Source organism: Exophiala oligosperma, assembly GCF_000835515.1.
Source record: "Exophiala oligosperma strain CBS 72588 unplaced genomic scaffold supercont1.2, whole genome shotgun sequence".
Lineage (NCBI taxonomy): Eukaryota > Fungi > Ascomycota > Eurotiomycetes > Chaetothyriales > Herpotrichiellaceae > Exophiala > Exophiala oligosperma.
This window is the reverse complement of record NW_015622819.1, coordinates 2,863,875-2,889,044: the sequence shown is the minus strand read 5'-3', so window position 1 is coordinate 2,889,044 and position 25,170 is coordinate 2,863,875. Positions and strand designations below refer to the sequence as shown.

Genomic DNA, 25,170 nt, shown 5'->3' with positions numbered 1-25,170 from the left:
ACTGGCCGTCCGGTGCTTGACAGCTGCATGCGGCGCATGCGGCCTATGTAAAGTGGGAGAAGCTAGTTCGCTTGCGGTGTGAGGTATCTTGACCGAGAAATAGTGTCATCATGCCTTCGTCCACTGGTCGCTCACCGTGTTAGGCTGCCATCTTCACACTCATCTCAGTTAGGCAAAGCACAAGCGACCCTGGCCCACCGGACTGGTTATCAAATAATAACCACGAGAGGAGCCGTCCATTTTTGGCACTTCACGAGGCAACAAGACATCCCCAGAGTACAGAACGCGGTCTAACCTGGGGATCAGATCATTCGGTCACTCCATTTGCCATCGCACCAAACTTCCTTCTGCACATCCCTGCGAAGGTTTCCAAAGCTTTGGCTCGCTGCTCTCATTGAGGCCCCCACTGTCAAGGACACTCTTGTCGTCTTCTTGACCAGTTGTTGGCGACACCGTTACCGTCTGGATCAGTCGATCGATCCAATGCTCAGTGGATTAGGCTCCCGGCTACTCGCAAACCCTCCCGTAGTGGTTGACTCACTCATGTTGGAGGAGGGTGAGAGTAGAAAACTCTCGCCTCAAAGTTGTCTTAGTCACATCAGGCCAAAGCCGGAAAACGCCAGCTGCACGGCGACCTGCGGGATGCTGTTGATTCCCTCCACCATGGCTGTTGGCCACAGCCATTAGTAGCCGGTTTAATACCTGGTCTGTGTTGTGCTGGTCACATCTTCTTACTAAAACTAACCCGTGCTAGTACGATCGCTCGGCTTTGAATCCCAGTTCGAGGCCCAAACTGACGCCCTCCGAAGTCGAAAGACCAAAGAGCAGTCGACGGCCAGGGAAGATGCCGCAGCTGGAACAAATCGAGGCTGAGTGGCAGTTCTCCCATTATTGCATGGTATCAGTAACATGCCCCTCAATGCACCCTGCCGCGCTTGAGTCCGGTTTGCTAGCAGGCCATTGCCACGAGGTCAATTCCAGCTAAAGCACTTACATCTAGCCATGCACCTGTCGTTGGCAGCATACGTCCTTTTTCCATCTTCTCCATCCCAGCTATCACTGCTCTGTTCCCAACCATTGCTGAATTTGACCTATTGCACATGTTGTCTGTTGCTGACAGTTGGGCTTGCGGATGACGGAAAGTCGAATGACGCTTCCTGTCATACGATTTGTCTCCTCCCTGGCCCAGTCAGATCCATCCTGGCACACGTCCGTCCTTCTCAAGTAATCTTGTCTCCTCCAGCACCTTGTGGGGCGGATCTCTCCTCCTCAGCCTTATCATAAATACATACGTCTTCCTCTACTGGATGGAACTTACTCTTGGACTAAGATTCACCACTTCTGAGAGGGAATGTTGACATCCAACCTGACCAACGGCGTAAGATCCTATAGCTTTCTCAGCTTGCGCAATTCAACGTGGGCATCTATATCGAGTAGATCTGCCACACTCATTTCTGTCTGCAGATAGTTGGAATTTACTTCGGCTTCATCATTTACATTTGTCAAAGTGGCGCGGAGAATGGCAGGAGCAGGAGGACCACCGCGGAAGAGCCACACAAAATCACGCAAGGGCTGTCGGACATGCAAGCGACGACATATTCGTTGCGATGAGCAGTTCCCACAATGTCGAAACTGTACGAAACACAACTGTCGCTGTGACTACATGGATCTCACCGCTGCAGGAGAAGATCCTCCAAAGGGCTCGAACCCTCCTGATCTTCTCATGGACGCCGAAATCCAGAAACAAATGGACGATTGGCGCATCTCTGGCGAGCCACCCTTGCGGGAACTTCGTATGCAAGATCAAAAGTACTGGACTCGGTTCACGACCTTAGATCTACGTCTGATCCATCATATTGTAATCGAGTCAACAAAAATGCACCTCAGAGGTTACAGTAACTGCACAGTATGGGGCCCCAAGATACACTCGTGAGTTGTGCATGTCATGCAGATGTCGATTCTCCTTCGATACTTACATCAAGGATAGATTGATTTCCACGGCCATGCAGCACGAGTTCGCAATGAGTGCGCTGCTTGCTCTGTCAGCATCAGATCTGGCGTGGCAAACGAAGAACAACGATACATATAACCTGGCATACCAGCACCGTGGAATAGCACTCAAGGGCTTGCACGAGGCCATTGGGGACTTCTCACGGGAAAACTCCGAAGCCATTCTTGCAGCGTCCATTCTATTGTCGTGGCAAGCGACAGAATGGTATGAACCCTGTCGATATCTTCGGAAGAACCATGAGACTAACCACTGCCAGGCGCGCGTGGACCAATCTACAGTCAGGCACAGCAACGGTACGCCGCGTCCTCGACAGGATGTTTGATCTTTGTTGACAAGTCATAGGTAATGAGTGCGATGAGGCCATGGATTCACGAGTCTGAATTTGCAAGATACCTACAAGACCAACATACAATGGCACGAATAGGTGCTCCTTCCACGCCGTCTATGCCACATGGCCAGCTCGCTGCCTCTCCCGATGATCTCCGTCGACTCGACCACATCATGACAGCCCTGAAGAATCTGCAGCTCCGAATGTCCAACGCGCAAGAACTTGTCGAACATGCGACCCGTCTGATCGAGTATCTGCAACAGTTGCAGCAGGACATGCAACCCCGGAACGCTGAGGAAGCCTTTGCCAAGTTGCAGTTACTCAGAGACTGGATCTTTTGGCTGCCTCCACGCATTCTGCGCCGAGGAGAGTCTGACTTGGCGCCGTTGGTTTTGCTGGCGCACGTCTACGCCAGCGCACTTGCAGTCGAGTCGGTCTTCCCTGATCTTGGTGGGGCCTATCTAGGAAGCATGTCCGTCCATCCGCTTGACAATATACGTGGGATGCTCGAGAAGAGACGAAAACAACACCCACAAGATACAGGGATACATATGGCACTTTCTTTAGTCGAGGCTCCCATGCAGGTCTTGGCCTCTTATCGACAACAGCAGCGTCACAACAGTCAGGGTAGTCAGGGCATGGAACCATACCGATATTCGCCTTCAGGAAGCCCTTATGCCGCCCCAAGCATGTCGCTGTCGTCGGCAACTTCGGACGTATCAACGGCATTTACGCAATCGCCTCGCCCTGTCCCTGGAATCATATCGCCTCCAGCATCTTCCTTCTTCCAAGCGGCGCTGGGTCCAGGGGAGACAAGGCGGGATTCATCCGCGCCAGTTTTAGGACGCGCACACTCGATGGGTGAGCGGCCGTTGGGCTCCAGCAGTCCCCACGCCATGAGCATAGTGTACGGGACCTCTCCCCAGTACCCACGAAGCAGCCACGAACTGCCAGGGTCAAGAATGGACTATTTTGGGCAGGCCCAGGTACCGTACGGTCAATACGGCAGCATGAACATGAATACTCGGTTCGTCGCTCCTTCACAACTTTGGACTTGACGAACATCGCGGCTGAGTATTCACCCACAGGACTCCACCACCGACGATGCCTCCCATCTTTCCACGAGCACAGGAGAAAGGAAAAGAAAGGCAAAAGTGATGGAGGGTTGCCCCTGATGACGTGAGAAATGGCAACTTGGATACTAATTTGCTGCTATCAGCGAGGCGCTGGGTAGGGTAATCAACGAATGGGAACCATAGGAACCGTGTTATATTCGATTTGGGCAGAGGTCTTTTCCGAGCTGAAAGGTTAAAAGTATTCTCATGATGTCTTGAGGAAGGGAGTTTTGAATGTGCTATGATGGTTTGTCTGACGTTCTTCTTTGGGCCACCACTGATCTTCACGGTACTTTTCATGTCTCTTTCGATCTTTTGGGGAACAAAATTGTTCATGATGTGATGTTGACTTGTGGAGACTCACGGCAGGGCGGAAATACTGTTTTCGGGTGTCAGCCTTACGTATCACGATCAACAGAGATTCTTTCGTTCGAGATGGCACCTTTGTTCCTCAGAAACATACCCGTGAAAACAATTGCTGTCATCCCGCTCATGCTGGAGCATTGCAAAGCGATCGGGACTTCTGGCTTATGTTAACCCTACGGTGAACTTTCGACCTCGTTTCACTCCCCGAGCAACGGTACGTTCGGGATCTTCGGGAAATCAATGCGAAATGCTCGGGCTGAGCTACCGAGACTCGATAGAATGCCGTTCTTTGGTATCCTTAAACGACTCGGCTTGCATATGATGGTATTTGATCAGGGATCATGTGTCACGGTCATCCTTACTGGAAGGCCTGAGGACACTTGGCCGATGCGGTTTCAACTCTGGCTCGAGCCATTTTCCGGGTCAGATGAGCTTGAGGTAACCCTGATTACGGATGGCACTTCGTTGCTTCCAGCAGATCCCGTTGTCTTTCCCCCTTGGTTGGAAGCTAAGTTCACACGTAAATCCCAGCAACTTGAAACCACGTGGCTTGAGAATTTCGTGTTGCGATGGAGCGCACCAGCGTAAGGCGAATGTTTAGGTCCACATGAACTTGGGAATTTTTTCGAGACAGGTACCAAAAAACAATAGAGTCACATCGATCGCATATGATAGCCTTGTCTGTCACATGGGGCGCTCGTGAGTGAGAATAAGGGTGGTATCCAGCTAGCTGACCCAGTTGGGGGATCCGGAACAGTTTTGTTTGAGATATTGCGGAGGGTGACCACGACAGGGGACATGCTTACTCTGTAAGGTACTTGTCACGAGTACTTCGTAGATTCCAGAGCATAGCCACCTCCAGCCGCACCGGCCGATTGACACTTGATTTGCTTGACGGCGACGTCATCCTGCTGACATACCCAGCAAGAAGAGATGGTGTGCTTGGTGATTCCGTGATTGAAGGACCCAAGGGAGATGGCATGGGATCTGAAAGATGGAAAGGCGGGAGCGGTAGCTAGGACATGGACGATGTTATTCAAAAGGGCCATGAATACATCGTCTGCCGCAACTCCAGATACTGCCCGTCGCCCTTGTATCCTGAATTACTTGAGGAGCGAACATCGCGATTTTCCAAATTCCAGGGTCCAAAATTCGGATAGGTACGGAGTAGGGCGGTCATGGAAGATTCCCATTTGGTAAAGCCGGTGTTAGGTGCGTACCCAAGCCTCATGCAAGGGCTCAGCAGGTACCTCAGGTTAGGTACATGTACCTAAGACTGCGGCTGAGGTCGGCGGGCTCAATACTGGGCCATTGAAAAGTCCGTAGTCACCATGCTCACTAAGCTGCACGCTCTTTGTAGGGCTCACTGGGTTCAAGGATGGTGAATCGTACAGTATTGTGTGGTTCCTGGCTCACTGTTCGATTCGTAGTGGAGAAAATTGTACAGTAAGAAGCTCGGACGGTTTTCCGTACAATACAAGCAAAACTACGTGTACCGTCTCTTGTTGGTACGGAGTACGCCTCGTCATACCCGGGGAAATAATAGGAATATCACAAACACCCAAACAATTCAAGAGGCCAATGGCCAATATCTGTACACATACACCCCATCACCAATTCCAAAACTAGAAACACTACTGAGCACGATACTTGTGTTGATCATCATCCGCCCAAAGTACCAATTCTAGATCAACCCTGACAACAACCAACAACAACCAACACTCAACACCATCACCGCAGTCTCACCGGGCCTTCCAACCCTTCACCTCCCCTCCTCCCTCTCGTCGATCCTCGGAATCTTAGCACCTGCTGTACCTACCCTTCTCAAACGGTAATCAATGGCGGATGACAATTCTAGCGGTGGTTGGAGCACGATCGAGTCGGATGAGGTGAGTTAGAACAAACCCAGCCCTACAAAAAACATGCCCATCTCGGTGCTGACACCCCCACCCCAAAGGGAGTCTTTACCTCTTTGATCGAACAACTGGGGGTGAAGGGAGTCCAGTTCGAGGAGCTGATAACACTGGAGCCGGAAGCAATTCGTGCACTGAGGTAACGTGAAGGTCGTACTATGGAAAATCCCTTGGGCCGTACTCGTTGTTTTGCTGACTTTTTCGTCCTATGGGCAGTCCCGTTTACGGCGTCGTGTTCCTCTTCAAATGGATAGGCTCATCGTCCGAGAGCAAGAACGCACCGCAAGATGGCTCGTACGATCCGGCGGCGGTTGAAGACGAGGGCCTATTCTTCGCGGCCCAAACCATCCAGAATGCCTGCGGAACCCAGGCCATCCTATCGGTGATCCTGAACAACGACACCTCCACAACTCCAAACCCATCATCCTCGGCCGCAGCAGACTCAAGCCCGGAGGCGCAGATTGACATTGGGCCGGCGCTGCAAGAGTTCAAGGACTTCACAACGGGCTTTGACCCCGGCTTACGAGGCGAATCGCTTTCCAACTCGGATCTGATCCGGGAAACACACAACAGTTTTGCGAGATCCAGTCCGTTTGCAGACGAGGTGCAACGGGACCCCAATGCCAGAGCGGAAGACGTCTTTCACTTCATCGCGTACACGTGTTACCATGGCAAACTGTACGAGCTGGATGGACTGCAGCCGTATCCGATTTCGCACGGAGACTGTCCCCGTGATGCCTTTCCAGAGATGATCATCCCGGTGCTCCAGAGGCGCATCTCCAGATATCCACCGGGAGAGGTCCGGTTTAACCTGATGGCCGTCTGTCAGGATCAACGAATCAAGGCGCAAGAGTTCCAGGACTCGGAAGGTTTGGCCCGTGAAAGACGGAAACGAGCACAGTGGGACTGGGAGAATGCCCTACGGCGACACAATTTTGTCGGCTTCACGGGCGAAGTGCTCAAGGGTGTGGTCGAGATGAAAGCCAAAGACGGTTCATATGACACTTGGATCTCGGACGCCATGAAAACCACGCGGAAAAATTTACAAGAGAGACATGCATGATGAGCGATTGATAGCATAAGACATAGATCTGCAATAGCCATACTGCATTGCTCTCTACTTCTGATTGCGTGTATACCAGCCTGGAACACGGGTGTGCAGTAACCACATCCTAAAGGCCGGAGGAATATCGAGCAACACGATGACTGTATGAATACAACTTCCTTCTGATCAAGATTTAATCCACCTTTTTGTCGAATTGCATAGACCGAGGGGTTAACACGGAGTACTCTGTAGCATACTCTGTCAAGTGTACCTATTTGCTTGATCTGGTTTGCGCAGAACGACGGCTTTTGGAAACAACAAACGATATCGGGCGGTGAATTGATGAGAGAGAAACCTCTGTTTCACTGCCTCACTGCATCTGCTGCCTCCCCCTTATAGTGCTCTATTTGTTGTCGCTGCCTCTGGCAATAGAAAAAAACCTATTGGGAGGCGTTTTAACAGCACAATAGGAGCCTAATCCCCTTTTGTCATTAGCGTCTGCGCCACCCTCCCTAATTGGTTCGGGGCGAATAGTTTACTGTTAACTCGTTCGTCCTTCTTTACAAGCATCGAGACCTTCCCCAAAATCCCGTTTTTTGAAGCATTGTACCGCTACCTCTTTTGCTTTGAACAATCCATATTTTTTCCCCTCCGGTTATTGTTCGCTGGTTTTGATTAGCAAACCTTTGATTCATCCGGGTGGCTATTGTGCTTCAAAAAGACAAATCTTCCGCTATTTCCCCCCAGCTGATATCCCTACTCTTCCGCCTATCACTTACTTGTTCTTACAACCATCCGTCCACTACCACTTTTCTTGCTCGACCCATCTACCACTTCATTCAGTATCCGTCACATGGACTAGACGATCTGCTGTCTTGGTATCATCTCAGCATTCATCACATGGACTAGACGGCCTTTTTTGTCGCAACATCATCTGATTAATCATTCCCCAAAATGTCCACCACCGAGATTGATTCTCAGTGGGTGTCGGCTTTTGGAGCATCAACCCCCCGGCCAGTGCTCTATGCTTCCGAAGAGTTGAATGAGGATGGCTTCCAACCTTTGAACGACCCACAGACCTTCATCATGAACATCTCCAACTTCAAACGCAAACAGCTCTATGCTGCGAGTGTCAACAACCAGATTGCCATGAAACTGGCCCAGGATGAATACCTCGACCTGGAGCGTCAGATCAATCGCATCAAAGGCAAAGAGACCATGAAGGACCCCCAGTCGCTTCCTCGAAATGACGTCTTCGAAGAACGCAAAGAAGCTGCCCTTTACGGTTACAAATACGAGGCCAACAAGCCGGCATTGCTTGTGGCCGGAATTCCTGGTCTGCGAGCGGCAGATGACATTTCTGAACGTGAGAAGCATGACGTACGACTTTTCCAAGAACCGTTTGAGCAAGGTGGCTTCGTCCCCAAGGATCGAGAGTACAAAGCCATGGTTGCCAAAGCGGTCAACCCGAAGAACATCGACGGCTGGGCCCCGGTCATGAAGAAGGGCAAAGCGCTCTACCCCAAACAACAGGTCCATCACGATGAGTATTCCATCACATATGTTAAGCGCAATGTGGATGAGAATGGTGAAATCAAACGACCTGTATCACCAGACAGTAACGCCTCGAGAGACACTCCAAACAAAGCTGTCAACAAACGCCTGACCCGCACCAGGTTCGATGGCCGAAAGGTTCCCGCGACTCGCGATGTATCCGAAGCCCCGTCTGGCGTCACTACCCCAACCAAGAAGAGAGGCAATACCCCTGTCCCTGATGACCGTGAAGACACACCGACTGGCAAACGACGCAAGCTCAACGGTGCAGCAGCAGCGGAGTCATCCAAGCCGAAACATCCAAACCAGTACACTAGAGGTCGTCCTGGTTATGGAAGCGCCCCGCCAAACCCAGATCGGCCCAAACATCCCAACCAATACACCAAAGCAAAAGAGTTAGCTGCACAGACTGCCGTTTCGACCACTCCCGTTCAAAGTGTACCGAAAGCCACAGGCTCGAAGGTGCCTTGGCAGGGTCTCTCGGCCGAAGAGATGAGAAAACGCAAATGGACAGACGAAGAATTGCTGGAGGCAATCAAACATGACCACTCATGGTTGAGCATGCAAGGCCCGGCGAAGGCCGACGAAAACAAGACCAAAATCCTCAATGGCATGAACCCTGTCCGAAGCTACAGCATGGTGATGAAGTGGGAGCAATGGAGAGCCGAGAACAGAGACAAGCGGCCACGAAACAAGAAAGAGGACCCCGAGGGAACACCGGATGAGTCTAAAGATGCCAACGAGGCATCTCGACCAAAGAGAGCGGCCGCCGTCAAGGTCGGTCGGCTCATCGAGCCAGAGAGTGTTCCGACCACTCCGTCCGTAACACCGGCGCCAGATGCTGGTGCTGTTGCGGCGACGCATGAGGAGGAGGTCAAAGGTTCGGGAGGAAGTAGCCGGGGGGCGAGGAGAAAAGGGGGCATGGACCTCAAATCCATGATGAACGATGAAGACCAGGACGATGAGCTGCAGGACGACGAGTCGGTGATTGTGGTCAATGGTGCCTCGGAGCCACCTAGACGGCGGTCCAGGCGCAATGCGAAGTGAGGCTGGACCTTCCTTCTATTCCTTTTGTTGGAATGTATGATAGAATAGGTTTTTAGCGCAGCGAGCATATGCAATATCGAGATTGCAACATTGCCCTGTTTGTGCGTATTGGGTAACAGGCCTTGAGAGTTGTTGGTTGCAAATTGCTTAATATTACGTGCATTTACGGACAAACTCGGGGAATTGTAAGGTAGACAGATACATGCCGGATGACCACTGTGAACTATGCTACCGTTCTATAACAGCTTCACCCAGAAATCCAATGCCTAATGCTCTTTGTCCTTCGCCATCGCAGTGCTCTTCAAATGTCCGTCTACCAGGTACGTACTGAACAGGGCTCCTGTGTTCAGTTGTTGGGGCACGCTTGAATGGGGAGAGCAAGCCACTCTTTGACATCGAAGGAATCATCACGCAAGACACGGTTGATCAAAGCCATAGCTTTTATTGTTGTGACCAAGTGTGCGGCTGATATACAAACCACTCGTCGTAAATGCTGCGAGTAAGAAAGTGACGCTTCGGCGTTTCTATTACTCCGGCCTTGGCACCGTAAATTCCGGCCCAGCCACGCTTTTCCTTTTCCGAGTCTCCTGCCTGTGCTTCACTTGGCTTCACTTGGCTTCACTTTTGTACCCGGCCGCCTATTACTTTGATCAATCACTGCAGCTGTGATTGCTGTCATTTGCGACTCACTTAAGCGACTTCATCGTACGCGACACCTTGTGCTTCTTTATCTTCAACCTAAATATTTCTTCGTACCTCTGACGTTCGAGACACGAGTGACCACCGATCCATCCTTCAGTCCTTGGGAAAGCTTCTTTTTCTCTGCGCGATTCCATTATGACCAAAAAGAAGCGCCACCACCCAGACGTCGAAGAGGTCCTCTCGAGGCCATGGTGCTACTACTGTGAGCGTGACTTTGATGATTTGAAGATCTTGATCAACCATCAGAAAGCGAAGCATTTCAAATGCGAGAGATGCGGACGACGGCTGAATACAGCTGGAGGTGAGTCGTTGGAACATGTCGCCCTTGCCGAAACTATTTCATTGTCACTGACATACACATTCAACCCCAGGCCTCAGCGTCCACATGAGTCAAGTGCACAAGGAAAACCTCACTGCCGTCGACAATGCCCTCCCTAATCGCGCCGGATTGGATATTGAAATTTTTGGCATGGAGGGAATTCCAGAAGACATTGTCCAGCAGCACACGCAGCGAGTTTTGACAAATTTTCACCAAAGCCAAGCCGAGCGTCAAGGTGCCGGTGGATCTGGTGTGCCAGGCGGCTCGAACCCCAACGCTCCCAAGAAGCCCAAGGTCGAGTCGGTGTCGGATATCAAGAAGCGGCTCGCTGAACACAAAGCTGCAAAGCTTGCCGCAGAAAAGGACAACGGTGGAAGCAGTGCAGGCTCAACACCGTCTGCTGCACCTCCTGCACAGGTCCAGCAACCAAGTCAAGCCCAAGCCCCTGCTGTAGGTTTCTTGTTCACCCAATCTTCCTCTACTCAAAAGCTAATTCGCGTCTCGAAGGCCGGCTCCCCTGTCTATCCTAGTTATCAGCAGTCGTATGCAGCGCCTCCCACAAACGGTTCGTACAACCAAGTTCCTCCTTTCGCCCAACCACCAGCTGTTACTGCTTCTTACCAAGCACCTACGTATGCCACTGCTGGCTCTCCGCCTCATGGGGGAGGTTATGGTCAAGCTGCGTCTCCTCAGCCTGGACAGCCAGGCTATGGTCAAGTTCCTCCGATATCGTACCCAGCACAGCCTTATGCTCAACCACCGCCCGCTGGATATCCTGTCCAGCCGGCCTTTTCGCCACCACCGTATCAGTACCCTGTTCAGCCGTTCCCAGGGCAAGCTGGAGCCCCGCGTCCTTTTGGCGCGGGTTCGCCGCCTCCAGGATTTGCTCAAGCACCTCCAGGCCATCTACCACAGCGAGCTATTTCTCCTGCCACCAACCCTAACTTCCCTGCACCGGTACGTACAGGCAGTGTAAGTCTACCTAGTGCTCCAGGATTACCACAGAGACCAGCATTTGGGGCTCCACCTGTCAGTGCTTCTCAATTTCACCAGATGCATCAAGGTCAGATACCTCTTCCACAAGCTCCTCATGTTGTTCCACAGTATCCTCCGCAACAGCCATCGGTCGGAGTTCCTCACCCACCTCCACAGTCCCAGATTCCTGCACCCTTCAATGGGGATGAGTCTTTAGACGACCTGATCAAGGGCGCTCGAGATCAAGCCGATGCCAATGGTGTATCGTCATCAGCAGCAGTTTCTGCAATTACAATACCTGCCCCAACCGCGGCTCCGGCTCCTGAGGCACCGTCTGCAACCGCTGCCGCACCAGCCAAAGAGGAAGCCGGCGAAGACAAGGCTGCCAAGAAGGAAAAGGAAAAGGAGAAACCAAAGTCAACCAGGTTGGTGTACTCTGACAATGATACAAGCCCTGAAGAGAAAATGGCAATGCTGGCCAAGTACGCATTTACTCCTGCACAGAAGACCATCATGGTATAGATCGGCTCGCATGTTTTTTTTTAAAAACCTTTCAGCATTACCGCCATCATCACAACGCTTCACACCAGGCCGGGTCTAGACGACACGCATACCACTTCGGAAGAGCTTTTTTGCCAAAACCTGGTGCTGCCACGGCACCTCAGCTAAGTTCTCCTTCTGTGGCATATATCTGATTCTCTATCGTCACTTGATCCTCGGGCACCCAAAAAACCCCCCCACCTGCCTCGGTTTCAAGGCGGGACAGCGGAGCAGCAAATTGGAATGAATGACTGAAATGAATGGCACCAAGCGAGTCAGGCGTTCTGGTGAGTTGATAAACTAGGCTTTGAGGCGCAAAGGGTTAGAATAATTGGGCACTGTTTTCTTTCGTCGAAACCCCGACTCGCCGTCGTCTGCAGATTGGAGCAACGTGATGGAGTTGGTCCCTATCCAGAGAGTTGAAAGAGGGGAGAGGGATGCAAAGGACGGGCGCCAAGGCAGCAACCACCTTTGTTTTTTCTCTCTCTTGAAAGGAAAAACAAAGTGATACCAAGGGCTGCTTGCTTGTAAGTGCAAGATGGTTGGTGTCTTCCTCCTTTTTTTCCCCCTCCGATCGTCCAACACAACACTCTCTTCCACAGTGGTGTGTTTTTAATGCAAATAAATTTCCCTTCACGCCTTGCGCTTTGGAACGTGTCTAGTGTGTGTATACCTACAACGTGATGAACCGTCAAGGAGGTGATGATACGAGAGGACATGCACTGGACAAGTTTATACTCGGTACTAGCCATTCCGTATGTTCCCACGCTATGCTATCTAATATCTACCTGGCTACCTACTTGTGGAGGGCGTGGACCTACGTCTCTCCCCTCGTGGGAATGAGGAAACGCAGGGTCGGGTTGGTTTTTGAAACCGAGAAGAGAAGGAGAAAAAGAAAGAGAAAACTACCTAAACTTTCATCTACCGTCCCGGTCACGGACTCGCTCCCGCGGATTCGCCTTGTGGAAGAAGGGGGGGGGAAAAGACCGGCGGACCCCTTTTCGTCTTCTTCATCTTCCTCCAAGAAGGGGGGGGATACGCTCAAACCTCGACGAATGCGTGCTTGAGAAGTTTGGTTCGATTCTCGCTTCGTGGTTCCGTCGCAGGGTCGACCAATTTTCGACAAGTTGAGAATGCCATCGTCATGCATCTTGAGTGCTTTGTTCCCCCCGCAGACCGCTCGAGTGTCTCTCAACTCGACGGTTGAATTTGCAAGTGCCACGTCCTGGAGGAGGTGTCACGCGAGACACAAAACGATCCCTTTGTTGCACGGCCACGAAATCCCGCTCCTCCTCTCTCCCCTTATCAGGGTCGTCATCGTAAATTCATAAAACTCCCATTTTAATTCCTATAAATCGGCGGCTGTTGTGGGACTCTCGAGGGGTGGATGAACGAGTCCGGTTCAACGTCATGCATGAGGCCTTGTTGTCGCTCAACCCACGCCAAAAAAAAAACAGCCACGGGCCTGATCAAGATCCCAGGCCGTACCCGTCACTCAACTTTTGTTTGACGGGCGCACTCAATCCACTCAGAAAGTTGCGAAAGCCCTCCTGTCCAATCAGCCCGACATATCCCTGTATCACTCGTCCAAAGCTCGCGCGCACCTCGCCATAATCGGCACCCTGTTTTCCCTTTTGAGGAAACTGGGCAATGGCCGAGAAGTACAGCGCCAGACTGGCCTCCATGGCCTGGGGGTTGCGCTCGATGACGTTGTTGAAGCCCAAGAAAGCGCTGGCCTTTTCATGGGATGTGCTGATCTTGGACATGCTCGACAAGAAGGGCTCCGCGAAATCGCCCAGGAAAGGCGCAAGGTGTTCAGGACAAACGAGGCCGAAACGACCAAGGGCCGTCGCGGCATTCTCGCTTGCGGGGTCCGAAACTTCTTCGTTCTTGATTATCGTCACGAGACCGCGGTAGATGGGCTCGACGAAAGAAGAGATGCGAGAGGTCGATGCGCGTGCGGCAATTTCGCCAAGGGACCAACATACGTTGGCAAGCACGTTGAAGCTGTTCTCGGAATCGTAATCGGGCACAGCGTCAAGGTCGAGCTGTCGGATCGACACGGGGAGAAGTTTGTCGAGATAGGGGTCGAGTGTGCTGAAGATGGCTATGGCGCAATCGCCCAAGACAGCATATGCAGATTGCCGGACATCGGTGCTGGGGTCTTCCATGCAGAACGAGAGCAGATCAAAGAATTGTGGTTGAGAGTTCTGCACGAGCGGTGCCGAGTTCCCGGGAGAAATGGCCTGGATAATGGCAGAGACTAGGTCGAGGGCTGTCACTAGAAAGTCCTTGTCTGGTTCGTCCACCGTCTGGCCGGACACAAATGCCATGTGGTGCTGCAAGTTTGCATAGATGACTTTGATGCAGCGGTCAAAGATCGGAGCTGCAAATTGAGCAAAAGTGTCGCCATATGCCATGGCGATGTAGCCTAGACAACCCAACAAGGGAAACATTTCTCTAGAGTCGTCTTGAATCCTGTTCCATCGCTCAATAAGCACTGGCATAAGAAGGTTGACGAGCTCGGGTTTGGCGATATCCTGCCCAACGTTCTCGGCCAGTGTTTGCAAACAGTCGTACAGGATGTACATATTCTTGTCCTTATATCGTTTGAAGCACTCGGTGAATTGGCGAAGGATAGGTTCAACGTAAGGCTTGAGTTTGTCGCCCGACTTCTCCTCGAGGCTGGCGAATGAACTAGCTCCGGCTTCCTGTACTTTCTTGTTCTTGTCCAACATTCTATGCAGCAAGCCTTCCATCATAGGCTCAAAGAAACGTTGTTTGTCTGCTGGTGACTCCAGACTGGATGCCCATTCGGAATATCGTGCTAAGCACCAGCAGGTAATCTGTCGGACCACCGGCTCTTCGTCCGAAAGCAAGGAGATCAGGAAGGGCACAAGCTCGGGCAGATGCGGTGAAACGACATCCATACAGCCCTCTGCGATGGCGCCGAGGGCTAGGACTGCCGCTTCACGTTTAGGCCAGAGGCTGTGGGAGAGGTTTTCCTTCAGGTAAGGCAGAATGATGTCAAAGACAGCCACTCCGTAATTAACGGCAAAAACGTCCAGTGCAGCTGCGGAGCATTTTCTCAGGCTCCAGGCATTTTCAGGATCATCATCATCCCATTCCTCATCCTCGTCTTCCTCCTCGATCTCCCCATCGCTGAGATCGTCATTCTTCGAGGGCGTGCCATTGGCCTGAGGCGTACCTGGAGCAGACTCCTCTTTCTCCGACTTGACACCTCTTCCGGCTTTGGTCTGAGCGAACTGAGGCTTGATATCTTCTGATCGATCTTCGACGTCGGCATTATTTTCATCACCCCCAAGCCGGGAGACTTCTTCCTCTCCATAGACCATTCCCGCAAGCAAGACGGGGATGATTTTGTTCAGATATGGCCCCATCCGATCTCTTAGCTGATCTTGCTCTCCCACGCTGAGCCAAAATTCCGCGGCATCGAGAGCGAGATCGGAGTTTCCAGAGGACTGTTGTTGTGTCAAAATATAGTTCACAAGGCCATCGAGATGTGGAGAGAGAGTATCTGGTCGAGTCTCCACGAGCTGGACGAGGGATTGACAGACAATCCTCCTGACTTGCACATCCGGATCTGAGGCCAGCTGGAAAATTGCCTGCAGATAAACGTCCAGAGCCGAGAATAGAACCTGTGACTTTTGCGGTATAAAAGTCTTGAGCGTGCTCAATGCAAGTACTCGGATCTTGGGGTTGGAATGAGTCGCAAAATCCAACAATTTGGGCACAATGACAGACATTGGTCTCTGGCCTTGAAATTCCTTGTCCAACAACTTTCGGTTGTCTTCACAGACCTTTGCCAGCGCCGACATAGCCCCCTCTTGGGTTTCCGCAGGCACATTGCCGGCATTGTTGCCGACGAGCGACAATAACTCTTGCAAGATCTCTGGCCATTGTAGCAATCCACCCTGTGTCACGATCTCGGTAATGACCGTTCCAGCGAAACCTCTCAATTGTGGATTCGGGTCTTGGAGGACTGTGAGGGTCGCCGCTTTGATGTACGCCAATTGGTCTTTCGGAATGCTGGAGTGGAAAAGCTTGATATGGTTCTTGAGGTTGACGCCGCCGGCGTATCGAATGAGGAACAGGCTAGGGGCATTGAGCTGGAGCTGCTGTCCTAGCTGCGCTGTACTGAAGATATATGTCAAATAATTCACATAATCACTATTGTTCCTCGCGTTCATGATCATCTACGGGGACTCATTAGTGGGCCTTCACTCCTGGTGTTCGAATGTGATGTTTGCCATACCAGCTCAGCCTCTTTTTGTTTTTTTCTGTCATGACCGCTCAATGAGTTCTTGAGGTATTCAGACAACTGTCTCAGCGCCTCCTCCTCCGGTTGCCACGCCATGACGGGCACCGTTGCCCTGAGGGCCTGGACACCAGAGAGCGGTGGATGGTGAAGCCGTAGATAGGCTAATCGGAGAACAGACTCCCAGGAAGTCGCTGTTTGGCCTCACCCTTGTGTCGGAAAGGGTGAAACACTGACCGGACCTGGGATTCGACCGCTGGGAGGCTGTGAAGCGTGAGTTGCAGTGCGTGCACTGCAACAGTGTCAGGTCGTAAATTTCTGAGGTCGGAAGTGGGGGGTTGGCAAAGTGCGACGGCAACTTGCAAAGGCAGGAAATCGTCCCGACAGAGACCAGACGACGTCGTAGCCAGTGGAGGAAGAATACTGGTAACAATTTCAACAGGCGTAGTCGCAAATTTCTGCAAGACGGATGTGCAGGCGAGCGCAGGCTGGTTTGGTTGGTAGTGGTGGTGCGCTTGTCTTTCGTTGTTGGAAAATCTGCTCCGCACGGGGTTGGGCGCGCCAGCTAGCCGAAGTTTTTGATTATTTCGATGGGCAGGGGAAACGGAAAAATGAAAAATAAAATCTACACAATAAAAAAAAAATTGTATAGACATGAGATTGTTGAACCAAAAGGCTGGTGTTGGACACCAATGTTGTCACTATAACCAGACACTGACATCTCTTCGCGGCAATTACGTTCCTGTCAATAGGAAGGAGTAACAGCGGTGTCAAAATCGCCCCTTAACGTCTATCTACTCATGTCAGTCGTTAACAATATTCCTCAGCTTCTGGTGCCAGGTGAAGATGGAAGGAGTAATATCCATTTACTACGTCTTTGCTTTGCGAAGCGAATGAAGCTGCGCCTTTGAGAAAGGTGGTTTGATGTAGGACAGAATGTCACTCCTCCCCATCAATACTACACACTGTATCCCAACAACACCATGGACTCCTCCTCACGACCAAACAAGCTTCTTGATAGAGTAGCCCAACTGCTCAAAGTATCCAGTTCTCTTTTTGGCCTCCGCCAGAGAGATAATGTCGTCCTGTTGCACCAACTGATTGTTATTGTTGTGATCCTGTTGCTCACTCGTGACGGCTGGGCCCTCGATGGCTCTTCTTATTTCCTCAGCGATTCTGCCCGCCATGGCCAGAGGAAGCTCGGTCTGCTTTCCATTAGGCATGTCGAAATGTCTCGTGGTTGCGTCGATGACTTTGAGAGCCAACGTCCGTGAAGAGGGTGGTGACGACGGACTTAGCCACGATAGGATACCGGTGCCGCCATCGATCCGATTTTCAGAGTCGTCCGTTTGGGGTTCCACATAATTCTGCAGGGATCGGGTGTTTGTCCGAATCATGCTCTCTTTACCTGGCTGGTATACCACGACGAGCCCAGCATTGAATCGCTCTTGCATCTGTCGCTCGCTGAATGTGGATGTAATATACGTTCCATATCTGATTTTGGATATGGATCTAAGGTCAACCTTCTCGAATGACCTCAGTTTTTCTGTTGTCCAGTCGAATTTGCAGCAATAGAGTGCGACATCCGTCAATAGGACGACGGCTTCTTCGAATGGAATAGTCCTTAAAGTGTTCTCGTGGGCAGGAGTCAACATCGTCCAACCTTGGATAAGGTCTTCATCATCTGCTTGAATGACTTGTTTTCTGCAGTTGTCGATCGCAGCCTCGCGAATCTGCTCGATGTTAATGCCTGGATCCGCACCCATCATGCTACTTTCGAAATCTTCAAAGACTTTCCAGGACAGATTTCCTAGGACTACGTCGATGACTGCTTGTGAGAAATAGTCGTTAACCATATTGTTATAGTAACGGGTCAATGTCAAGCTGAAGTCGTTGAGTGCTCCACGGTAGTTGCGGCGTCGAGTACGGGTAAAGTCACCTTTGAGCGCAGCTGTCGACGCATATTGTCGAGATATGGCGTCTCCGTTGTCAGCCCATAGCGTGTTGAACCAAGTTGTTGATTCGTCATGCAACAGATCAATGGCAAATCCTTCCTTGGTAAGATCTCTTTGAAGCATGTACTGGCCAAATGCACTTTGAGCCACATTCGTCCGATCCAGGCAGTCCATACAGTTTGTTCGAATGACACCTCTTTGAGTTGTCACGATTCCACTCTCCGAAATCGTCGTCTCATTGAAATCTTCGATATTCGGTTGAAGCTTGTCCACGAGTTTGGACACATTTTCAAATTTCATCCCTCGACATTCTGCGTGAAAATCAAACCACTCGAAATCGACATCTCTCAACACGCCCGACTCTGTCAATGCCCGTACAGCTTCTTCATACGCCTGACCGATGACGGTTTCTGAGCCATGTTTATCTACCAGTGCCGCAATTTGAACGCGGCCATAGCGATCTTTGAGATCTTGGAAATGCTTTCTCATGGCATTGTTGTTCTTAGCTGCCGATTGGTGAATGATAGGGATCGGTTTGAATGAGTAAGGCGACTGGGAAAAATACAGTGGGATCGAACACCGTATCTGAACAAAAGACCGAATCTGTCTCTTTGTCGACCAATCAGGCGAAGACAAGATCTGCTCAGTCTCTACAGCGTTGGCACAGTTACCTTCATCATCGATGCCTCGCCTCAGGTAACGTAAACCCGACCGCTTCACTGAGCGTCGGGATATAAGCGTCAGCAAGTAATCTTGCGACTCGCCTCCAATATTTGCGAGCCCTTGTATGGCGTGGTTCATTGCATGTTCAAGCCCAGGCGAGTCTTTGTCATGATCGGCTGAGATAACACATGCTGAATGAGGATCGTTAGGTTCTGCACGTTTGACCGCAAAAGCTCGCTGGCCTACGAAACCTTGCAATACCGGCGTAAGGAAACTATCCTGTCTTGCGGTGAAAAATGGGGTTGCTAGATGTCGGTTCCAGAAATACTACAACAAGTTAGCAATGTCTGGACTCTCAGACGCAAAATGGCGTACCAATGGGTCCAGCGTATCCTTAGTCGGAGCTTTTGGACTGCCACCTGTCAGAGACAAGCGCCGAGTGAGATCAGATTCGTAAGAGAAAAAGTAGCTTCCTGATGTCAAGATCATCTTTGTGGTCTTGACAATCTTGGGTAGCGCATCCCGGACCGAAGTACTGGGTATGTCATGGGCATCGACGTCTGATTGGGTCTTCTTGTCATCCTCGCACCGCGTTTTTGAAGAGTTTGCTTCTGTGGCAGTGGCTGCGGCAACGGTCGGAGAAGTCCTCGCTGGTTCCTGCACCTGCTGAGGCGGTGCTGAGGCATTTGTGGTGACACTTCTCGGCCCTTTCCATCCTTGCTTCGAAAACCATTGCGAAGCAAATCGTGCATATTGGCCTCGGTTAGCGATGACATCTCTCACAATGCTGGTGGAGCTCGAGTTAGTCTGCTGGGTCGGTGGATGCTCGACCGGTGTCTCTGGCTCCAGCTCCCTGGTCGAGAATTCGTCTTCTTCCCCTGGTTCACTGAATTCCGAGTCCGAATCTTCGGTGCTGGTGGCAGAACCTTTTGACGTGAGAACCGATGTGATGGCGCGCTCGGCTTCATTTTGTGATGTTAACGGAAGAAAAGCCACGTCTCTGATAACATAGACCGGCTTGCCGAAGATCTGAGCGACCTGTTCTCGCTGCGTTATGGCAATGAGAAAAGAGGTAGAAGCGATTGAGAGAATTCCTGCATCTGGTAAGGCGTGGTTGTCTGGCACACAATGATCGGTCTTAGCTTACCTATAACACCATGAGCTTCTAGCCAAACATTCTTCTTGCTGGATACATCGCTGGTCTGGACTTCTGTTACATGGCGTCTTCCGTAGTCTATCTTGATCGTTTTGTGGTGTTCTGTAGAGCCATGGGCCTGGAGCACGAGTCCATCAATCGTCGCCCAGATTAGAAGACGCCTGACCAGGGCTGGCATCGTGGCTCATTATTTTATGGATAACGATTTTGAGCACGGCTAGTTGCCATATGTCGCGACAACCTTCATAAGAATAATTGAAAAATTATAAGACTGAAGGCTGGTGATTGATGAGAATCCAAAGTTTCTTGTCGTGTAAATTGGTCGGAGTCGAAGTTGTAAAATGACCTCTGATGTCATAAAATAAGCCGCAATCTACTCAGTATAGAAATGGTACCCATCTCTCCGAACATCTAGGTAGTGTACCGTAATACTTCATTCCACATGAATCTACCCAGAAGTGGCTTTTCTGTGTAGTCAGACGTGTCAATAGACATGTATGAAGAAATAATCGAATGAGTAACAATTGATGTTGGTAGAACTTTGCAGAACAGTGTATTGTGGCAGGCTAATGTCACCGATAGTCTACACTATGAAACTTATTGAGCTCTCTACCAAATGTTGGTGCCGGATGATTGTTCATTCCTCGGTACCGTTACAATATCTTTCATGGTGTTTATTGACTTCCCGTCCAGACTGTTCATGAAGCGAAGTCAAGACCTTGCACCTTCGCCGCTAGCAAATCCAGAGAATCAACGCGAGTACCAGAATTTGCCTGCTGTTCAGCTATCGCATTCGCTTCGGCATCAGCTTCGGGCTTTGTGAGCAATGGGCTCCCAGGAACAGCATCTAGAGGTGCTTCGTGCAATGCCGGCTTCTTGCTCACTGCCAACTTGCCCTGCCTCTTCTTTTCTAGTGCCGAATTGACCCATTCGGCGACCTCTTTATCTGCAGTGTCGGGAACACCATTTTCCACAAATGCCGATTCAATGCCGGCTTCGGCTGCCTTTTCAGCCTCTTCGTCCTCAGAAATGGTCGGCGGTTTCATCAGAGGAGCCAACCAGGCGTGTCGAAGAAGCATTGCATAGGTCGGTCTAAGTCGAGGTATCTTGTTAAGGCATCCACGTACAAAGTCAATGGCTGCCTCCGAATATTGATCTGCTGGTAAATCTGGTGGATCACCATCCACAATGGCCTTTTCACAAACATTAGTAACCTCATCAGCTCTGAGACGGATAATACTTACATTCAGCTGACTAAAGATGTTGTCGTATGTCTCTGGAGGGTAAGGATATCTTCCGAGTGCACATTCAATGATGGTAAGACCTAGTGACCATATATCAGACTGCACACTGTAGGAGCCTCCAGCGCCGCCAGCCTGTGACACACCGCCACCAGATATCCGTTCAGGAGCCATGTAACTCTGACAACCAATGTTCGTTTTCGCGATAGATGCGACCAGATTTCCACTGACGCCAAAATCACAGATCTTGACCTGTCCTCGGGTGTTGACCAGGATGTTGGTGGGCTTCACGTCACGATGGATGATGTTGTGTTCATCTTTCAGACACTTGAGTCCCATCACAGTCGACAACGTGATCTTCTTGAGAACCCCCTCAGGGACCCCATCACCGTATAGTTTGTCAATGGAGCCACCATCCATATATTCAATACAAATATACACCGAGCCTTCTTGAAAGAATGCACCGTAAAAATCAATGATAAAAGGTGAAACGCAACGATGCAGAATATCCAGTTCCATGATGATCTGGGCGAATTTTGTATCGTCTAATTCAAGCCGGATTTCTTTCATTGCCATGACCAGGCCGCTGGTTCCAGAGTCTGTAGTTGGACATTCACCTTCGCCATTTTCCGTGAGGTTTGAACTTGTTACTTGCCTGACCATATTGCCTCGTAAGCCAAGGCCAGGTCTTCGCATCTTGGGACGGGCATGTCGTACTTTGAACACTGTCCCGTAATTCCCTTTTCCCAGTTCGGCCATGGTGTCGACTTCATCGAGTGATATTGAGAAGGTGCTGCCTCCAGCAAACTCGATGCCGCTGCCGTGGATGACAGCCTTGTTCTGAAAATTCAGTGTACCTTTCTTGGTATCTACGATGCTGGAAAACTTGTTGAATTGCGAGCCGGTATCTTGTTTTTCAGGATTCTCACCGGCAGGCTGCGGCTTGTGAGCATCGGATAATTTCATCGCCCCGGGCTTGAAGCCTCTCTTCGCTGCGAGCCCACCCATCTGCAACCGTGGTTGCGGACTGGCCATTCTGGGGCTCCCCGTCGCCGGAGATGGAGAAGACCCAAAGCTGGAAGCGTTGGGTCGGCTTAAACCTCGAGGCAATTGTAGTCCACCGGCCGAAGAGGCCGGTGAAGATGGAGGAGCTCCTGCGAGAGGGCCTCCAACAAACCCGTGCGGACCTCCCGATTGTTGCGTCGCAGAGGGACGGCCCCCCTGCCTAGACTGCGAGAATGCCTTCATTTTTGCTTGTATATCGGAGTTGAGGCCACTTGCACGACCGGGCAGAGGACCGGGCCTTCTTGCGGCATTGACAGGTCCGAGTGGAGCGGATGAGGGACTCATCGAGGAAGCCATGCCGACACCAGGCGACGTCAGTGACGGTGGTCTGGATATCGAGTCTGAGGAGGGATTGGAAGACGTGGTGGGTGAGGAATTCGAGACTGCTTCATCGGGCTGGGAGTCTGCGGGAGGAGACGGCTGCTGAGGCAGGCTGTCGGCCATGGTGACTAAGGTGGCCAGAGGAATGGGTGTTGCAGCAATTTGTTGCGCAGCTGCGCTGACCGTAGTCGATTCACGCCGGCATGCGAGGACCACGGGCGACAGTTGAATGGATGGCCAGACGGGGTCTAGTGTCGATGATTGCAAAACTTGCTTCCAAACAAACGACGACTCAGGGTAAGAATTGGTGCGGTCGAGTCGGGCAGCGAGCTTTGTTGGTTGGGCTGAGAAAGCACGTTTGGACAGTGCCGGGGGAGGGTTGCTGCTGGAGGGGCGAAAACCGAGAAAGTTCTGGTGGAGTCGATAGAGGGGGAAACGTTGTGTTGGGCACACCCTCGAGAGCGTTGTAGGTCAGGACAAACGGCCGTCGCAGGAAGACGAGATGGAATGATGAAAGCGTAGAATAGGAGAAATCTGGAGGGAAGGAAAGAATCTTGATATTGAAGTAGCCTGCGATTGGCATCAAGGGTCGTGATATGTGTCGATCAGTACAGTAACAGAGGTCGATGAGCATAGGAGCCGAAAAGCAGACGAGGCTCGTGCGTAGCGGGACAGGGCTCGACTTTATTAGGCGATTCCCCTACGACGTTCTCGTTCTGTGCTATTGTCAAGTGTTGACTCTTCTGTATCTTAGGGCAAAAAAGGGACATGAAGATCTGCCACAGGTGAAGACTCGTAGGTCATGTAGCATCGCATTGACGTTGTTTAATCATTCGGATTGTCAAACTTGGCCCGAGATGGATGATCCAGGGCAGTGGCACAAGCTACGAGGCGAGACGAAACACACAGGCCCCAGTGCATGGCATTTAGTGAGAATTCCATAAGCACCCGACTGATTACTGTACAGTAGACTATGGCAGGTAATTACTCCGTAGTGAGGAATACAACCGTCCTGCGGGTCTACTCAATACAAGGAGTCTTTGTTGGCCTGGGGCGTGATCATTGATTTCAGTACCTAGTACGGAGTACTTAGGCATTGATATGCCTATTGGATTGTGGTTCTGGGCTGCAGTGTCTGGCCGGCACCGCCTATCTCAACCACCTAAAACTACTAGTACACGTAGTGTATTCCGTACAAACCAATCAATTAGATAAGGTAGCTTAGCTGGGTAGGCATACTGATAACAAGATAGCCCTACTCCGTACTTCGATTGCTATAGACGCGAAGACTCAGAGCATAACGAATGGCAATTCCTTATGGAGAAGCCGAGAAGAAATGCTTTATTGTAATATTTGCTTTCAAAGCCTCCGTCTGCAACTTCTCTTGACTCATGCTCTAGCACACGGTACCCTTATCGACAAGGAGCATGATTAGCAGGTTTGCCGAATCTGACAACTATCCTAGGTTGCAAGTTTTCATTCATTCTTCTCATGCCTTTGATAGGCAAATACTTCTGCGGTCCAACGGACTGGACCTGGTCACGGGCCTATATATGGGAATCCACATCTTTGTCAATATGGAACATTTTGGAATTAATGGATTAAAGCTGCAGCTCAACTTCGCACCAGTCTGCAAAGCTGCTGTTCAGGCCACGATCAATAGTGGCCAACCTCTGCATCCAGAGCATCTCGCACTCTTTGTGCATAGAGTTGATCTGGAAAGTTCAGCCTACTCCAACAATAACCTTGCAGGCCGTCTTTTTAGACCAGAACATCATCCATCATCCAATCTCTTTTTCCTGGGCTGCCATTGAGTCCGAGACTCTATCCACGACTTCCTCTCTGAACATGTTCAGGTGAACCGTGTCATCAGAATCGTCTTGGATATTCCTTGGATGTTGGCCTATTATCCTGTCTCGGTCTCCCTGTCGGCCAGAGGTGTTACGCTGGAGGATGTCTGATCAACAGCATCCGTGACATCACGACACCACTTCTCAACTCTCTTCTCCTTTGCTTTTGGGTCGCAGTCAATCTCTCCAATAGCACCCTCTGGTCTGGTATCCAACGACCAAAACGAGCCACGCTCAGTCAGCTCGTCATGGTCGTTGGTCCATATCGTGTAATCCATTCGACCGCTCTCCAGTTCGACTTGCAGTGCTTGTAGCCCTCTCCTCGTGACCTGCGTTCTGTAGTCCTGGAAACCAGGATCGATTCTTTCCTTGGGAGGTGTATTGGGTGAGGCGCTCTTGACCCGTTGAATCTGCTCATATTGCACACCAGAGACTAGGGAAGTGAAAGTACACTGTTGACCTGAATGCTTGCTGCCATCCTTATCCTTCTCAGGACCCTGTGCTTCTTCAGCAATCTTGAGACGATTTGGTGATTGGGTACGCAAGCTATTGTCCTCAAAGACACGCTTGCGATGTTCAGATGTCTTGCTCATAGTCGTCGGCGTTGTGTTGGCGTTCTCGTACTTCTGACTTGTTCGGCCGATCGAAATGTGGGCCACGCGAGAGGGAAGGCTGAGACAGGCCAGGGGAGTCGCGACTTTCAAAATGCGGAGGAGCGGGCATCT

General features: G+C 51.0%; 8 protein-coding genes across 10 annotated transcripts; 4 read left to right on the top strand and 4 right to left on the bottom strand.

Moving 5' to 3' along the window:
* The first annotated feature begins 540 nt into the window (after window positions 1–540).
* On the top strand, window positions 541–3,981 carry PV06_02457 (uncharacterized protein). The gene is made up of 5 exons (XM_016403144.1): window positions 541–705; window positions 755–1,929; window positions 1,988–2,215; window positions 2,268–2,304; window positions 2,354–3,981. Exons 2-5 carry the CDS (start codon window positions 1,520–1,522, stop codon window positions 3,395–3,397), a joined length of 1,719 nt encoding a protein of 572 aa, XP_016267041.1. The 5' UTR covers window positions 541–705; window positions 755–1,519; the 3' UTR covers window positions 3,398–3,981.
* Window positions 3,982–5,352: 1,371 nt separating this feature from the next.
* On the top strand, window positions 5,353–6,865 carry PV06_02456. Of its 2 annotated transcripts, XM_016403142.1 has the most exons (3): window positions 5,353–5,709; window positions 5,778–5,872; window positions 5,950–6,865. In XM_016403142.1, the coding sequence occupies exons 1-3, from the start codon at window positions 5,659–5,661 to the stop codon at window positions 6,794–6,796; spliced, it is 993 nt and encodes a 330-aa protein (XP_016267039.1). In that variant the 5' UTR covers window positions 5,353–5,658; the 3' UTR covers window positions 6,797–6,865. The 2 variants fall into 2 exon arrangements, with proteins under 2 accessions (XP_016267039.1, XP_016267040.1); XM_016403143.1 differs by having other exon boundaries at window positions 5,778–6,865.
* Window positions 6,866–7,387: 522 nt separating this feature from the next.
* Window positions 7,388–9,379, top strand: PV06_02455 (uncharacterized protein; the record flags this gene model as incomplete). The annotated part of the gene is made up of 1 exon (XM_016403141.1): window positions 7,388–9,379. Exon 1 carries the CDS (start codon window positions 7,733–7,735, stop codon window positions 9,377–9,379), a length of 1,647 nt encoding a protein of 548 aa, XP_016267038.1. The 5' UTR covers window positions 7,388–7,732.
* A 631-nt stretch (window positions 9,380–10,010) lies between these two features.
* PV06_02454 (uncharacterized protein) lies at window positions 10,011–13,397 on the top strand. The gene is made up of 3 exons (XM_016403140.1): window positions 10,011–10,382; window positions 10,453–10,850; window positions 10,908–13,397. The coding sequence occupies exons 1-3, from the start codon at window positions 10,217–10,219 to the stop codon at window positions 11,895–11,897; spliced, it is 1,554 nt and encodes a 517-aa protein (XP_016267037.1). The 5' UTR covers window positions 10,011–10,216; the 3' UTR covers window positions 11,898–13,397.
* PV06_02453 (uncharacterized protein) lies at window positions 12,643–16,698 on the bottom strand. Its single transcript, XM_016403139.1, has 2 exons — window positions 16,192–16,698; window positions 12,643–16,132 (listed from the first exon to the last, which is right to left on the bottom strand). The coding sequence occupies exons 1-2, from the start codon at window positions 16,291–16,293 to the stop codon at window positions 13,385–13,387; spliced, it is 2,850 nt and encodes a 949-aa protein (XP_016267036.1). The 5' UTR covers window positions 16,294–16,698; the 3' UTR covers window positions 12,643–13,384.
* A 157-nt stretch (window positions 16,699–16,855) lies between these two features.
* On the bottom strand, window positions 16,856–20,256 carry PV06_02452. 2 transcript variants are annotated; one of them, XM_016403137.1, is made up of 3 exons: window positions 19,960–20,256; window positions 19,188–19,906; window positions 16,856–19,139 (listed from the first exon to the last, which is right to left on the bottom strand). In XM_016403137.1, the coding sequence occupies exons 1-3, from the start codon at window positions 20,144–20,146 to the stop codon at window positions 17,190–17,192; spliced, it is 2,856 nt and encodes a 951-aa protein (XP_016267034.1). In that variant the 5' UTR covers window positions 20,147–20,256; the 3' UTR covers window positions 16,856–17,189. The 2 variants fall into 2 exon arrangements, with proteins under 2 accessions (XP_016267034.1, XP_016267035.1); XM_016403138.1 differs by having other exon boundaries at window positions 19,188–20,256.
* A 245-nt stretch (window positions 20,257–20,501) lies between these two features.
* On the bottom strand, window positions 20,502–23,217 carry PV06_02451 (uncharacterized protein). Its single transcript, XM_016403136.1, has 2 exons — window positions 21,213–23,217; window positions 20,502–21,161 (listed from the first exon to the last, which is right to left on the bottom strand). Exons 1-2 carry the CDS (start codon window positions 22,716–22,718, stop codon window positions 20,667–20,669), a joined length of 2,001 nt encoding a protein of 666 aa, XP_016267033.1. The 5' UTR covers window positions 22,719–23,217; the 3' UTR covers window positions 20,502–20,666.
* Window positions 23,218–24,501: 1,284 nt separating this feature from the next.
* Window positions 24,502–25,038, bottom strand: PV06_02450 (uncharacterized protein; the record flags this gene model as incomplete). Its single annotated transcript, XM_016403135.1, has 1 exon — window positions 24,502–25,038. One exon carries the CDS (start codon window positions 25,036–25,038, stop codon window positions 24,502–24,504), a length of 537 nt encoding a protein of 178 aa, XP_016267032.1.
* Between the last annotated feature and the right edge of the window lie 132 nt (window positions 25,039–25,170).

Bases quoted from the DNA above. Each gene is read 5' to 3' on its own strand.
- PV06_02457 (XM_016403144.1), top strand. From the start codon at position 1,520: ATGGCAGGAGCAGGAGGACCACCGCGGAAGAGCCACACAAAATCACGC. The intron at 1,930-1,987 runs GTGAGTTGTGCA...CATCAAGGATAG, and splicing joins TGGGGCCCCAAGATACACTC to ATTGATTTCCACGGCCATGC. The intron at 2,305-2,353 runs GTACGCCGCGTC...GACAAGTCATAG, and splicing joins TACAGTCAGGCACAGCAACG to GTAATGAGTGCGATGAGGCC.
- PV06_02456 (XM_016403142.1), top strand. From the start codon at position 5,659: ATGGCGGATGACAATTCTAGCGGTGGTTGGAGCACGATCGAGTCGGAT. The intron at 5,710-5,777 runs GTGAGTTAGAAC...CCCACCCCAAAG, and splicing joins GCACGATCGAGTCGGATGAG to GGAGTCTTTACCTCTTTGAT. The intron at 5,873-5,949 runs GTAACGTGAAGG...TCCTATGGGCAG, and splicing joins GAAGCAATTCGTGCACTGAG to TCCCGTTTACGGCGTCGTGT.
- PV06_02454 (XM_016403140.1), top strand. From the start codon at position 10,217: ATGACCAAAAAGAAGCGCCACCACCCAGACGTCGAAGAGGTCCTCTCG. The intron at 10,383-10,452 runs GTGAGTCGTTGG...ATTCAACCCCAG, and splicing joins ACGGCTGAATACAGCTGGAG to GCCTCAGCGTCCACATGAGT. The intron at 10,851-10,907 runs GTAGGTTTCTTG...CGCGTCTCGAAG, and splicing joins GTCAAGCCCAAGCCCCTGCT to GCCGGCTCCCCTGTCTATCC.
- PV06_02453 (XM_016403139.1), bottom strand. From the start codon at position 16,293: ATGGCGTGGCAACCGGAGGAGGAGGCGCTGAGACAGTTGTCTGAATAC. The intron at 16,133-16,191 runs GTATGGCAAACA...GAGTCCCCGTAG, and splicing joins AACAAAAAGAGGCTGAGCTG to ATGATCATGAACGCGAGGAA.
- PV06_02452 (XM_016403137.1), bottom strand. From the start codon at position 20,146: ATGCCAGCCCTGGTCAGGCGTCTTCTAATCTGGGCGACGATTGATGGA. The intron at 19,907-19,959 runs GTAAGCTAAGAC...TACCAGATGCAG, and splicing joins AGAAGCTCATGGTGTTATAG to GAATTCTCTCAATCGCTTCT. The intron at 19,140-19,187 runs GTACGCCATTTT...AACTTGTTGTAG, and splicing joins AGGATACGCTGGACCCATTG to TATTTCTGGAACCGACATCT.
- PV06_02451 (XM_016403136.1), bottom strand. From the start codon at position 22,718: ATGGCCGACAGCCTGCCTCAGCAGCCGTCTCCTCCCGCAGACTCCCAG. The intron at 21,162-21,212 runs GTAAGTATTATC...GTTTGTGAAAAG, and splicing joins ACATCTTTAGTCAGCTGAAT to GCCATTGTGGATGGTGATCC.